At 42.9% G+C, this 16,194-nt stretch overlaps 1 protein-coding gene across 1 annotated transcript in view; it reads right to left on the minus strand.

Annotated features, from left to right (window-relative positions):
• ADAMTS15 (ADAM metallopeptidase with thrombospondin type 1 motif 15) overlaps positions 1 to 16,194 on the minus strand; it is a 70,102-nt gene that overhangs the window by 18,779 nt on the left and 35,129 nt on the right. Inside the window, exons 2-4 of the mRNA XM_056542730.1 lie at positions 11,960 to 12,092; positions 5,858 to 6,025; positions 4,416 to 4,699 (exon numbers count right to left, since the gene is read on the minus strand). Coding sequence (XP_056398705.1) covers positions 4,416 to 4,699; positions 5,858 to 6,025; positions 11,960 to 12,092 — 585 coding nt within the window. The remainder of the gene's footprint in view (positions 1 to 4,415; positions 4,700 to 5,857; positions 6,026 to 11,959; positions 12,093 to 16,194) is intronic.

Below are 16,194 nucleotides of genomic sequence, written 5' to 3' on the forward strand. Positions count from 1 at the left end.
GCTTTCTCTACCTTCACCCCATCATTAACTGCTTCTCCCTACTGATATAGACATTCCAGTCATGTATGATGGTCAGAAGTCACATATCGATGTCTAATGTCGACCGTCTAATGTTTATGGGGTCAGCTGGGGTAAGAAGGATCGGGGAGGGTGGATTTGTACCCGTCCATTTCTTTGTGACCCTGAGATCAGCAGCTGCTTATCTTTCTGCTGTATAGAAAGAACTTGCTGCCGTACTCTGCTGCACTCTGCTCTGCTCACATTTTTATATGACACAATAAATGTGTTGTTCCCGTATACTGGAGGGCAATGTATCATTTCATGTTCTGATTCCTGCGCACAGCTGCATCTCCGGACAACGATTACCACGGTGCGCTCAGCCAAGACATTGAGGACATGTTATACTCATCTCCCTGCAGGAAGTTATCTCAATATATCACAGGGACTGGTAGGAGCTGGCACAGGGGGTGCCGTGCTTATCAATCAATGCCATCCACGAGAAGACTCCTCTCATGGTTCCAGTCTGACACAGTGTAACGCAGTTATGTGGCCTGAATGAGAACCACCCCTCTCCCCACAGCAATGTAACAAACTCTCTTATTTGTTACATCGTAATTTATTACAAGTTTATTACAAGTCATAAGTTTATTAAACACAGTTCGTAGATAGCCAGCATGGCACTGCTTCCCTATTTGAGTGTAGAACAATGATGAAATGGCAGACTTGGACTAGGAATGCTGGAGGTGGTGCTCTGATTGACAATAGTACATGAAAACGTTTCAAAGAAGCAGGAAAATAATCGCCAACTCACCGCAACCAGCTGAATAAATCTTCTTCTATTTCATACTCACAAATATGTTACATGGGAAGAGGGTAGTGGGGGGGACACAGGATGGCGACCAAGCTTCGTTTCGCACGGTGATCGTGCTTCCTCCGGCCATGGCCGGAGGAGGCACGATCACCGTGCGAAACGGAGCTTGGTCGCCATCCTGTGTCCCCCCACTACCCTCTTCCCATGTAACATATTTGTGAGTATGAAATAAAAGAAGATTTATTCAGCTGGTTGCGGTGAGTTGCCGAATAAGTTTATTAAAGCATTCCTTTTTTAAGGATGTTACCGTATACAGAAGTATGTAAACCCTTATGAATTTTCTATATTTCACAAATGTGACCATAAACTACATCAGATTTTCACATAAAGTCTAAAACTAGGTAAAGAGAACCAAATCAAACAGAGAAGTTAAAAAAAAGTTTAACTTGGGGGGAGATTTATCAAAACCGGTCCATAGGAAAAGTTTCTATGTTGCCCATAACAACCAATCAGATTGATTCTTTCAGTTTCCAGAGGCGTTTTGCAAAAAATGAAAGAAGCGATCTGATTGGTTGCTATGGGCAACTGGTCAACTTTTCCTCTTGACAGGCTTTGATAAATCTCCCCCTTGGTGTCTTATATGCCAAGGAAAACAATTCAATATCACGTCACCTGTGGCAAAAGTATGTGAACCTTTGGGATTAACAGATAATTTGAAAGTGAAATTAAAGTCAGGTGTTTTAAATCAATGGAATGAGAATCAGGTGTAAATGGGCGACCTGTTTTATTTAAAGAACAGGGATAACTTTGTGAAAGGGTATCTGAAGGAGTTGTTGGTGCTGATCAGGCTTGAAAAAGGTTACAAAATAATATCTAAAGAGTTTGGACTCCACAAAACCACAATCAGACAGATTGTGCACAAATGGTGGAAATTCAAGAGCTTTATTACCCTCCCAAGAAGTGGTTGACCAACAAAGATCATTCCAAGAGTAAAGAGTAAAATAGTCTGCGGGGTCACAAAGGAACCCAGGGTATTCTCTAAGCAAGTAACTGCCTTTCTCAAATCAGGATGACACTGAACAACAATGGTGTGCAGGCCAGGATTGCAAGGGGAAGGCTGCTCATCTCCAAAAATAACATAGCTGCCCATCTGCAGTTTGCTGAAGATCACCTGAACAAGCCAGAAGACTATTGGGACAATGTTTTGTGGATGAACAAGACCAGAATTGAGCTTTTTGGTTTAAAGCAAAAGCGTTATGTTTGGAGAAAGGAAAATACTGCATTCCAGCATAAAAACCTCATACTATCTGTGAAGAAAGGTGGTGATCTGGGTGGTTTGGGTCTGTTTTGCTGCATCTTGACCATGACAACATAATAGAGAAATTTTAAAGGAAAATGTCAGGACATCTATTTGTAAGCTATATCTCAAGAGAACGTTTATCATGCAGCCTAAGGGTGCGCTCCCACAGGGCGTATACGCAGCGTATTTGACGCTGCGCAAAATGTATGGCAGCAGCGGGAAATACGCTGCGTATCCCTTGCTCACTATACAAACAGGGCTTTCCGGCGGAAGCCCTATGTGTGTAGTGAGTTTTGGAGGCGGAGCCATGTACCGGCGTGTCTGTGACACGCGACTCCGCCTCCAAAACTCACTACACACATAGGGCTGCCGCCGGAAAACCCTGTGTGTATAGTGAGCAAGGGATACGCAGCGTATTTCCCGCTGCTGCCATACATTTTGCGCAGCGTCAAATACGCTGCGTATACGCCCTGTGGGAACGCACCCTTAAACACACAAAATGTTCTACCAAAGATTGGTTCAAGAAGAATAAAGTTAAAACTTTTGAATGGTCTAGTGAAAGTCATAACCTTATAGTGTACGTGTCATCACCAAAAACTTTTTATATAATGTAGATAATACCATTATATGTATATTTGTAATATACATTGGTTAAAAAGATATGTATATTTTTGGATGAAAAAGTGCTGTCCCTGCAGCTATTCCCTGTGTGTCTCTATGAGGAGTCCAAATACAGGAAGTGAGGGCAGGACAAGCAGGGCTCTGTGCAGGCTCCTGGCTTGTCAATCATCCTCATGTGTGAGCCGGGAGTGAGTCACAGAGCCTCAGTGTACAGAGCCCTGCTTGTCCTCAGTGTGCAGAGCCCTGCTTGTCCTCAGTTTACAGAGCCCTGCTTGTCCTCAGTGTGCAGAGCCCTGCTTGTCCTCAGTGTACAGAGCCCTGCTTGTCCTCAGTGTACAGAGCCCTGCTTGTCCTCAGTGTGCAGAGCCCTGCTTGTCCTCAGTGTACAGAGCCCTGCTTGTCCTCAGTGTACAGAGCCCTGCTTGTCCTCAGTGTACAGAGCCCTGCTTGTCCTCAGTGTACAGAGCCCTGCTTGTCCTCAGTGTACAGAGCCCTGTTTGTCCTCAGTGTACAGAGCCCTGCTTGTCCTCAGTGTGCAGAGCCCTGCTTGTCCTCAGTGTGCAGAGCCCTGCTTGTCCTCAGTGTACAGAGCCCTGTTTGTCCTCAGTGTACAGAGCCCTGCTTGTCCTCAGTGTGCAGAGCCCTGCTTGTCCTCAGTGTGCAGAGCCCTGCTTGTCCTCAGTGTACAGAGCCCTGTTTGTCCTCAGTGTACAGAGTCCTGCTTATCAACCCTCACTTCCTGTATTTGGACTCCTCATAGAGACCCACAGGCAATAGCTGCAGGGACAAAGATATACATAGTTTTTAACCAATGTATATTACAATTCTACATATAATGGTATTATCTACATTATATAAAACGTTCTTGTTGATGACAGGTACACTTTAAGCTAATAGAAATGTTGTGTCAAACCTGAAGAGAGCAGCTTGTGGGAAGAAACTCACCAACATAAAAGAGTTGAAGCTGTTTTGTATAAAGGAATGGGCTCAAATTCATCCACGCTGATGTGCAGGAATGATCAACAATTACTGGAAACATGCATGGATGCAGTTATTGTTGCCCAAGGGGGTTATACCAGAAACTGAAAGCAAAGGTTCACAAACTTTTGCCACTCACAGATATGTGATATTCGATCCATTTTCCTCAGTAAATGAATGACCATGTCATTTTTTTGATTCATTTGTGCCAAATTGTTGACTCATTTCTGCCAAATTTATGCAGAGATACAGAAAATTCGGAAGAGTCTGCCAACTTTAAAGGACATCTGAAGAAATGCAGACCGCTGGCACCCCCCGCAATCTCCTGCATTAGGCCACAGCTCTGCCGTGGCTCTCCCGTGCAGGAGGCGTGCCGGCCGCAGCTTGACGCCGCGGCCGACATGCCTCCTCTATGTCTCTATGGGAGAGGCGGGGAGGCAGTGTTCATGCCTCCCCGGCTCTCCCATAGAACTGTATGGGGAGGGGGCATGGAGGGGGCGTACCTCTCTGAGGTCGATCCTACGTGCATTAGCCGCTCACATAAAGCGGCAATGTGGGGGCCCGTGCAGGAGATCAGACACTTATCCCTTATCCTGTGGATAGGGGATACATTTTCTTTTGCTGCTGATGTCCTTTAAGCACCACAGAAGCGATTGTAATGTTATTACAGTATTATATGTTTTGTGTGTGTAAATCATGGCATACCTTGTATCGCTTGATGTTGTGTCGCTCTACACATGCTCCATTCAGACAGAACCGCCCATCGCCACAGCTGGTACCATCTGCCCAAGGAAAGTGTCGGGTCTGGCACACCAGTTGACCCCGGGCTCTCCCTGTACACCACAGCTTAGTGCAGTACTGCATATAAGGACAAGGCTTCGACCCCAGACCAAAGGCGAGCTCACACTGTCGGTTTAGGCTGTAGCCCACCCCTGGGAGCTCATCAGGCAATAATATCGGCTTTGCTGGTTCATCGAGGAGACATTCACCTAAACCAAAGAAGAAATGTGCAAGGAGTAAAATGTAACACATGACAGGATAGCACTGTAATACACAACATATGATGTTACAGAACAGAGATGATTCGGAACCAGAACTAGACTGTTATCCTATGTATATGGCCAGCACATGGGACATTTTGTTATATGTTATAATGTGCAGCCCTGTGGTTAACTACAAATATACACACTCTATGATCTGCATATGTCCAGAACTAATAATATATAATATTACTGAATACACAGCAGTTCATTTTCTATAATATCCCTTTCTTATAATATCCAGATATCCTTTAATATCTCATGATAGGAGGGATGGATAATCTATTGGGATAATCACCCTGAAATCTTGTGAACCCTAAAATGTCCGAAATCCCCCCAGTGTCCAGTCGTTCCCACAAACGCCTCCTGTTGGCATATCCAGATCCAGATCTCGTGTTAAGTTTACAAATGCAACCGGATGCCAAGAATAAACAGTTTAAAGAGGCGTCAGAGGCGAGCCAGCGAGGGGACGGCACTGCTCAGTGGGGAAATCATTAGAGACTGGACCCAGCTGTCAGCGTGCTCCCTACCTAGCAGCCAGCTGTATAGATACTTCTATTATACTGCACCCCTAAAACCTCAGCCAAATCATCAGATCGCCCCGCCTTGTGTTTAATGGCTGCACCGTGACAACTCTCCATGGACTGGTATATGCAGTAATACATTATAGAATCTACAGGGATAGCGGCACCCTGACAACTGTATGGACTGCTGTGTGCAGTTATACATCACAGACTTTAAGGCCCTGTACACTTTAAAAGTTAATAGAAGCATATTTATGGCATCCGGCTACTTTCCTCATATACATGTGTCTGGTATTAATAAACATGTTGAGGCAGAGGATGAGCACACAAGAGTGTCTGTCGTGGGGCCCCATGTAATAGGGTGTAGGAATTTCTTCAGACCCATGATGGAAATGTTGATTTAGTATATGATCAGATGTGTGATTCCTTTTTTTTTATATATGATCCTGGGGTCATATTAGAAGTTGTAGACGATGTGGTGCAGAGGACCTGTCACTGAGGAGGACCTTCAGCTCTGCAGTGATAACATGAGCCCCGACCCCAGGGCGCCCGCCTTATTTGTGGTGAACAATATGATCCTCACCATGCCCATTGTCCAAGAAATCTGTGATAATGGCAGCGCTGCACCCAGACCATGGATTGGCACGATCAATCTGTATCAGTGTGGGCGACATCATGTGGTTCTCCTTCAGCTTCCCAAACACCTCCTCACAAGCCTTGACGTTGTCATGTGGCATGTTGAAGACGTGACCTATGGCAGAGAAGAGCACAGTCAGGGAAGGAGACAGGACGAGTTTTACAGCAGCCTTATTTATGACACTGGAAATTTGACAAGATGGGATATTGAGCAATTGTGAATTACGCCCCTCATCCCGCAGTGATTTTATTTCTTAGATTGTACAAACCATATGTAAAGCATTTGATGTGGATAAGGGGGGGAGGGGGGGAGTAATTCTCGAAGAGATCGGAGGAATTCTGTACATTATTAGTGGGTGACGAGTTCACAACATAAATCTGGGACAGTAAAGTCCTGTGAAAGATAAGAAAATGAGCTCAGCCTCCGCACAGTATGGAGAATGGGGTTAAAACTAACAACACAGAAGAAAAACAACAAAGACAAGTGCAACAGTCACACTACACCCAGATGATACAATTGTGCTCAAAAGTTTGCATAGCCTTGGAGAATTTGTAATATGTGAACCATTTTTAAAGAAAACATGAGTCAGCAGGCAAACACATTTCTTTTATTTCTTATGGGATTCATAATCAGCTGTAAATTATAACAGAATGGCACAATCATAAAACAAAACATGGCAACAAATACAAATAAAAAATTCAATGACCCCTGTTTAGAAATCTGCATCCCCTTAGCTCTTTAAGGGGTACTCCGGTGGGAAAAAAAAATTCTAATCAACTAGTACCAGAAAGTTATACAGATTTGTAAATTACTTCTATGTAAAAATCTTAACCCTTCCAGTACTTATCAGTAGTGTTGCTCGCGAATATTCGCAATTCGAATATTATTCGCGAATATAGCGCTATATATTCGTAATTACGCATATTCGTTTTTTTTTTTTTCTTCACAGTACACATCACAGTGATCATCCCTCTCTGCTTCCAGCTTGTGTGGTGTAAAGAAGGCTGTAATACTACTGTGTGAGACTGGCGTGCAAAAGTTCGCATATGCGAAACTTAACATATGCTACTTTGCGCATATGCGCATTTTCGCTTATGCGAAAATAAAACGAGAATATAACGACTATGCGAATATTCGCGGATATATGACGAATATTCGTCCATATATTCGCGAATATTCGCGAATTCGAATATGGCCTATGCCGCTCAACACTACTTATCAGTAGTGTTGAGTAGTGTTGAGCGGCATAGGCCATATTCGAATTCGCGAATATTCGCGAATATATGGACGAATATTCGTCATATATTCGCCAATATTCGCATATTTGTAATATCGTTTTATTTTCGCATGTGCGAAAATTAACATATGCGAAAATTAACATATACAAAAATCAGTATGAGCTAAAACTCGCACATTCGTAATATTCGCGTTGTATTTTCGCATTTGCGAAAATTAGCATATATAAAAATTACCATAAACTGGAATTCGCATATGCGAAATTAGCACATACGAAAATTAACATATGCGAAAATTTACATATGCGAAAATTTCGCGTATGCGAAAATTAGCATATGCATATTTTCGTATATGCGAAATTTCGCACACCAGTCTCACACAGTAGTATTACACACTGTGATGTGTACTGTGAAAAAAAAAAAAAAAGAAATATTCGTAATTACGAATATATATATAGTGCTATATTCGCGAATATCCGCGAATAAATTTCGCATTGCGAATATTCACGAGCAACACTACTTATCAGCTGCTGTATGCTACAGAGGAAGTTATGTAGTTCTTTCCAGTCTGACCACAGTGCTCTCTGCTGCCACCATTGTATGTGTCAGGAACTGTCCAGAGTACAAGCAAATCCCTATAGCAAACCTCTCCTGTTCTGTAGTGTTGAGCGGCATAGGCCATATTCGAATTCGCGATATTTCACGAATATATGGACGAATATTCGTCATATATTCGCTAAATTCGCATATTCGGAATATTCGTGTTTTATTTCCGCATATGCGAAAATTTGCATATATATAAAAATTACCATAAGCTGGAATTCGCATATGCGAAAATATGCATATATATATGCGAAAATTAACATTTGCGAAAATTAGCATATATAAAAATTACCATAAGCTGGAATTCGCATATGCGGAAATTAGCATATATGCGAAAATTAGCATATGCAAATTTCCGCATATGCGAAATTTTGCACACCAGTCTCACACAGTAGTATTACAGCCTTCTTTACACCACACAAGCTGGAAGCAGAGAGGGATGATCACTGTGATGTGTACTCTGTGAAAAACAAAAAAATAACGAATATTCCTTTATATATCTGCTTCTATGCTTGCTATATAGAGTATTGTAAATAAAATGTGTTCTGCCTTTAAGACCTGTTGTCATGTGATTGTAACCCAGTAGGGACCAGTGACCATGTGACCTATGGGACTCCACCAGAGTCTCCCCCATTTAAGTAATGGGTGGAGCCTCCTCACTCTCTTTAAGTCTTTGCTGACTTGAGGCCTAAAGTCTACCATGGATCCTAAAATTTAGTACCCCACAGGTCAAGACAAAGCCTGGTAAGCTACAGAAGGGGTGAAGTCAGTCATAGTCTGCCATAGTCAAGTCAATCTGACTTCAGTCAGCGGGCTCTACAGCAAATTGTCCAAGTCCACCATAAGTCCCAGCGAGCCCTGAGGTCTCTAAAGTCACTGATCACCTCATTGGGCCCAATCAAGCTCTATAGACTGTTACACCTGTCTGACTCAGTAAAGCTGTTGTTCCGTATCTTGGCGTCAGAGTCATTATTTGCCCCTTGCCTAGTCCAGGATCCAGCGGTATTCCTTCAGGTGGTATAGAGGATAAACCATGCCCAGGCGTCATGAACACAAGGGGTTAATGCCATCTGCCCCTAGGGTAATTCCATCAGCCCTCATCACAATTATTATTAGCAATAAATGTCTATGGAGATTACTTTGGGTGGGGAAGGAGCCGCACACTGGGTATAGTAAAGATGTGATCCTCTTAGTTTAGCTGCCAAGGCTATATTTGTTTTTTTTATGAACCAAGAATCATGCAGCAGGGGTGTAAATAGACCCATGGCGGGACCACACAGAGCAGGATAACACAAAACATATATCACACAGTACTACATATATCTAGCAAGGACTAGATGTCAAATTGCACCCAATACTACAAGCTGCCAGGTCTCATTCTGCCCCCTATGGCCACCATAGTTGAGCTGCACTGGATTGAACATTAGATAGGTGATGGAGAGTCCGGTGACAGATTCTCTTGAACTTCTCAGGACAGATTTACACAGTTCAATGATGTGTTTATAGAGGGTAAATTCCTGCGGATCAAGATTCAAGCACTAAAATAAGCCACAGTGGCTGAAGATAAGGAAACATGGAGGTGTCTCTGTATTTGTTAGCTGTTATAGAGATTCTCCACTGTGTAAAAATACCAAACCTGCAGCTGTGACTCAGCGTTATTTGCTATTTTCCATGTGTTCATTCTTCTGTGTAAGATGAGGAAGCATCACTCCACAAACTGCACATCATTGCAGGAAGGCTCCGCTTACTTTACAGGCAGCAAATCATTGCAGGAAATTCAGGAAGTCTCCATTCACTCCACAAACTGCGAATCAAAGCAGTATGGCTTTGTTAGGTAAGGTTCAGACTACGGAATTTCTGCCTGCAGGCAGAAATTCTGCTTATTGAAAAGTGAATGAATTTTTCGTTCACCAATTTACACTTTGGAATTTTTGGAGCAGAATTTGTGAACGGAAAATTTGCGGTGCTCATTCTTCAGGTGGAAATACTTGCGGAACACATTGCAGTCTATTGGGGACTGCAATGCCCAAGCGGTCCTAGCGCCGACTGAGTCAATCAGCACTGGCCACACTCTGAATCTCTAAATGGAAATTTTTCGTCTAGAGATTTGGTAGTCTGAACCCAGCCTAAGGGTCTATGGGATTCCGCACTCCCATTCAACCTTCTGAAATTCCGAAAGCGGAATTTCAGAAGGTTGAATGGGAGTGCGGAATCCCATAGAAGTCTATGGGCTTTAATTTGAGGCGGAAATTCCACCGTGTGAATAGACCCTAAGGTTCTGCTCACTGCATGTTGAGAATGAGGACAGGAAGGCACTGTTCAATCCACAGGCTATGGATCAGGGCAGGATGGCTCCACTTACTCCACAGGCTGCGGATAAGGACATGAAGGTTCTGCTTAGTCCACAGGCTGCGAATTTCAACAAAAGGCTCCTCATATTCGAAGGGCTTTGGATCAGGGCAGGAAGGCTCTACTCACTCCACAGACTGCAGATCACTGCCAGAAGGCTCCTCATACTCCACAGGCTGCAGATCATGATAGGACGACTCTCCCTAATCCCCAGGCTGTGGATCATTTTTGTGCAGGATAAATGATTTTTAACGCAAAATAACTGAATGCATAAGTATTTCTCCCTTCACATCATTACCGCCATTTTATTTGGATGTAGACACTACAATTCATCTTTGGTCTTCTTTGAAGATCTCAGAGTAGTAATAAAGTAGTAAGATCTTACTCAATGGAATTGGTGCCATAGACACAATAAACAGAAAGTCCACACGCTGCACGCTGCAATCCTCCAGACTTGTTCCATCTCTTCCACTCACACAGACACCTCCATAAAGATCCCTTTATAGACCGAAACGTCAGAAAATTGATCCCTGTATATTCAGTAAAAAGGATTCCTCCACAGAGGTTTGTGCAGTAGATAACGGATTACAAGGAACGAAGAACAAAAGATGCCGGCAACTCACCGCTTCTTCTCAGTCTTCTTTATTGTAGAAAAATACTCACATAGACACAAGTAGTGGGGAGGGACACACAACGGGGGGTAAGCAGAAGGCGACAGACGCCGTTGTTTCGTACAAGTTATGTGCTTTGTCTCTATTTGTAATGTGGATTTCTCCATGTTTGCTATTTACTGTAGTCGAACCCACTCAGGCTGGAGGCCAGATACGTTTCCAGATCCCTCACTGTCCAGACTGAGACTAAACGGCCTTGACCCTGTTATAGGTTTTGGACACTGATGTATAAACATTGGATGACGCGTCCTCTTGAACTGTATCATTTTCTGGAAATAACAGAGACCTTGCCCATCAAGCGAAGATAAAGACAAAGATCCAAACCTTTGTGTCAGCTGATGCAGGATTTCTTATAGGGGATCATGGAAAGTGGTGTCTGGCAGCAGATGACGTTTCATATTTGTTACTGCTGGTCAGTGGAATGTGTGTCCCAATGTGTCTAAGAAAACACACCACAATTCCTGCATATATCTGGTATTTCAAATGCTGGGAACAAGTTACAGGTTACATATTCTCCACCTATATTCTATGTAGCAAATGTATTGGAAATCCAGGACATGGATCATTCCTTTTGAATGGTCATAATACACTATTAAAAGAGTGAAAATCCCCAGCAGAAATCTAAGGTTACAACCTATTTGTGATTCCCACCTTATGAACCAGGCCTTATACAATAGTTAAAGGTGTACTCCAGGGGAAAACTAATTTTTTCAAATCAAAAGACTCAGGCTCAGTCTTTCTATGGCTTTAGCTATCACGGAAGTGGTGGTTTCCACCCTACAGCATCTCATTCCCTATTATATATAATATTATTGGAAGGATTAGGTCAGGATGGGTTTTTAGCTTATTCAAATAAGTTTTTTGAATTTACTAAGCACAAGCAGAAATCTTGAAAGTGTAAGTCCAAAGTAAGGCTGTATGATCTTCAGTTCCATTATGGGGAGAGGCAGGCCACGTTGCGAGGTACAGTTGCTGAGGCAACCGTATAACACTCAATGAAGTTCCATGCATGAGTCCTATTCATCGTAAAAGCACTCATGCGCGGAACTTTGTTGAGCGTGGTACGGTTGCTTTGGCTACTGTACTGCCCAGCATGGCCTGCACCTCTTGTGTGTCAGCATCCATGGTGAAGGGGGCCCAGCTCCTGCCCCCTTCTCTCTATCCCTGGTACCTTGTATGTGGGCACCCACCAAGTTCATGGGCCGTTGTGAAGGCTGAAGGGAGCCCGTCATCCTCAATCACAGAGCAGCTGCGTTTCGGATCGCACATGGTACCCACATCCGCCATCCCCAGAGTGTCACAGGTGGAGGCGCCGCACAGATCCTGTAAGGAGGAAAAGAAAGATTCTGCTGAATTCTGTAGAACCTGATAACAGAGAACAACAACAAACCTACTGCTTCACTCACTCCATCCTGTCTCATTGAAATCCCTTATATCCCACATTGACCTCTGTAGACTTGTTGCATGTACCTTGCACTGTACATTTTATGACCCACATATACATCACTGACCTCTACAGTCATATTACATGTAACCAGAATTGAACATCATATGACCCTTATATACACATCACTGACCTCTGCAGGTGTGGTACATGTACATCATGTGACCCTCATACACATCACTGACCTCTGCAGGTGTGGTACATGTACATCATGTGACCCTCATACACATCACTGACCTCTGCAGGTGTGGTACATGTACATCATGTGACCCTCATACACATCACTGACCTCTGCAGGTGTGGTACATGTACATCATGTGACCCTCATACACATCACTGACCTTTGCAGGTGTGGTACATGTACATCATGTGACCCTCATACACATCACTGACCTCTGCAGGTGTGGTACATGTACATCATGTGACCCTCATACACATCACTGACCTCTGCAGGTGTGGTACATGTACATCATGTAACCCTCATACACATCACTGACCTCTGCAGGTGAGGTACATGTACATCATGTGACCCTCATACACATCACTGACCTCTGCAGGTGTGGTACATGTACATCACGTGACCCTTATACACATCACTGACCTCTGCAGGTGTGGTACATGTACATCACGTGACCCTTATACACATCACTGACCTCTGCAGGTGTGGTACATGTACATCATGTGACCCTCATACACATCCCTGACCTCTGCAGGTGTGGTACATGTACATCATGTGACCCTCATACACATCACTGACCTCTGCAGGTGTGGTACATGTACATCATGTGACCCTCATACACATCACTGACCTCATCGACATGTTACATGTAACCAGCACTGTATATCATGTGACCATTTTGTCTATGACTGATCTCTGTAGGCATGTTACATACATGTACATCATGTTATACATACACTATGCCTTCTTAATATTCCTTCACGTGTAATATACCAGACTAAAGTTGTCTAGCGGTGCACGCTACGGAATAACACGGTCTGATTCCTGCCAGGTTCATTGTGTGAATTCCTCTGTTCCTTGGCAGATTCTGTGTTATTCATGGCTGAATCCAGTTTGAAAACAGAATCTATTAGAGAACATGTCTGAACCTATGGGGAGCCCAATATAACTATGTAAGTGAGGGGAAGACAATGGTGACTCTTAACCCCTTCCCTGGCCAATCATTTAGCAACAGTAAATAATGACCACCAAGACCAATAGTTAAAGCTGACCACCTGGACCAATAGTAAATGCTGACCCTCTAGAGAAATAGTGACGGTGACCACCTGGACCAATAGTTAATGGTGATTACCTGGACCAAAAGTGAATGATGACTACCTAGACCAATAGTGAATGGTGACCAGATTGACAAATTGTGAATGGTCACCTCTAGGATAAATAGTAAATGGTGACCCCCTGGATTAAAAGTAAATGTTAACCATTTGGACCAATAATCAAGGGTGACTACCTGAATCAATAGTAACTGGAGATCACCTGGAAATGGGCAACCACCTGAAAGGATAGTAAATTGTGATCCCCTAAACAAGCAGTAAATAGTAACCGCTTGAACTAAATGGTAACCACCTAGACCAGTAGTAAATGGTAACCACCTGCACCAATAGTAAATGGTAACCACCTAGACCAGTAGTAAATGATAATTAACTGGTTAGATAGTAAATAGTGATCCCCCTAAACCAACAGTAAATGGAACTTAATTAGAAAGTTAGTGGTGACACTCTTAGTCACCAGTAAATGGTGACCACCTGGACCAATGTGGTGACAACCTGGATTCATAGTCAATGGTGATCATCTGCAGCAATAGTGAAAAGTCAACCGCTGAAGCAAAAGTAAATGGTGACTATCTGGACGAATAGTACGCGGTGACCTGGACCAGTAGTAAATTGTGCCCTCCAAAAACAAGCTAAAAACAAGAGACTACAATGTTAGATGCTTTGTTTACTATCTTATCCTTAATCATAAAGTTTAGGCTTAACTTTCTGCTTCAAAATAAGGATAAATGTCAGTTCAGGAATTCAGTTACATTATACGTTATACACCAGTCACATCAAGAGCTGTATTCAGAATGCAGCAGCTGCCAATTGAGAGGTGTGGTTCCTTGGCTCGTTCGTACGACCCTTTACTTCTATCATTCATCAGCCACACTTCCCATTCTTATATAGGGCAATGTGCAGCCAATAAAGAAGGATTTGATCAGCCGTAGAACTAGCATTTGCTTGTCCATTTGCTTATCACTGGGCCTATTACACAGTATGGGGGATATTTATCAAAGCCTGTGCAGAGGAAGAGTTGACCAGTTACCCATAGCAACCAATCAGATCGTTTTCAGAGGCCTTTTCACAAAGGAAAAAAGCTATCTTATTGGTTGCTATGGGAAACTGGGCAACTTTTCCTCTACACATGTTTTGTATAAATCTTCCCCTATGTGCTGGTTAAAGTGTGTTGGTATGTTAAAGGGGTACTCCGGTGTAAAAAAAAAAAATCTAATAGCTGCTGTATGCTCCAGAGAAAGTTGTGTAGTTCTTTCCTGTCTGACCACAGTGCTTTCTGTAGCCACCTCTGTCTGTGTCAGGAACTGTCCAGAGTAGAAGCAAATTCCCATAGCAAATCTCTTCCTGACACGGACAGAGGTGTCAGCAGAGAGCACTGTGGTCAGACTAGAAAGAACTACACAACTTCCTCTGGGGCATACAACAGCTGATAAGTATTGGAAGGCTAAAGGTTTTTACTAATCTGTATAACTTTCTGGCACCAGTTTATTTGAAAACATTTGTTTTCCACCAGAGTACCCCTGTAAGGGTGGTAGTCTCTGATATGTCATGTGGCTTTAGTGGTGCAATCCATATCTTGGGTGTGGACAGGACTGGGAATTGTGGCCTCTTTAGTTAAAAAGGTTGTCCAGCAAAATAAACAACCTGTATATGGTGTAAAAATGTATAATAAATCAATTTACTAACAGAATGTTTACAGCCATAGTGCACAGATCTTCCATATCAATTGTGCTGTCTGGCTTATAGCTGGGACATGGTATTATACTCTCTGAATGTAGAGCTCCTGTCCCACATCCCCCTGCCCTTCCTGTCGGCTCAGGACAAGACCAGTTATATGAAGGAGGGAGCTCGTATTACTGCTCATTAGATTTATGACTCATTACATAAGATAGCAATGAGCCTGTTCTGAAAAAAACTACTGTGACTGAGAAAGGCTTCCTGCTGCCCTAATAGGTCATTAATCTAATAAGCAGTAATACAAACTCCCCCCTTTACATAACTGGTCTCAGACTAAGCAGACAGAAAAAAATGGGGGGGGAGGGACAGGGCCTATCTACATTTAGAAAGTATGAAGTGATGTCACAGCTCAGACAGCTCAGCTCATATGGAAGATCTGTGCACCATGGCTAATAACATTATACTACTAAATTGCTTTCTTATACTTTTTGACACCATATACAGATTGCTTCTTTTGCTGAAAAACCACTTTAAGTTGTTCCTGAATAGCTACACCTAAAAATCTCTCCTTATGTGGTGACAGGAGCTGCGGAGCATGTGTGCGCTCTGTGATCAAGTAAGTAGAAAATTGGTTCAACCTCTTCTCCCAGGAGTGAAGCTTTACAACTATTGGACAAGAGATAGACATGTGACCATATACTGTTCTCTTTACATTTCATGTATAGACAATGCATAACAATTTCGAAAACTTCTTACACTCTGTAGATAACTCAGTGTTTGCATGTTTTACTAGAAAGAAACAATAATATGCATGTGCAGTGTATAAACATAGAAACTTGGGCACTTCAGGCACATATTAGTCTGGAATTCCACTTGGTTTTTTTTTTTTTTTGGGGGGGGGGAGAATGGCAAGAAAAATGCCACTTCCAGAAATGCCAATTTTTTCGGCCAACAAACGCTGTGACCAAAAATAATTAAAAAAATACAGTAGTGATGGAAAAAATTGTATTTAACGAA

This window comes from Hyla sarda, chromosome 10 (assembly GCF_029499605.1).
Source record: "Hyla sarda isolate aHylSar1 chromosome 10, aHylSar1.hap1, whole genome shotgun sequence".
In the NCBI taxonomy this organism is placed as follows: Eukaryota; Metazoa; Chordata; class Amphibia; order Anura; family Hylidae; genus Hyla; species Hyla sarda.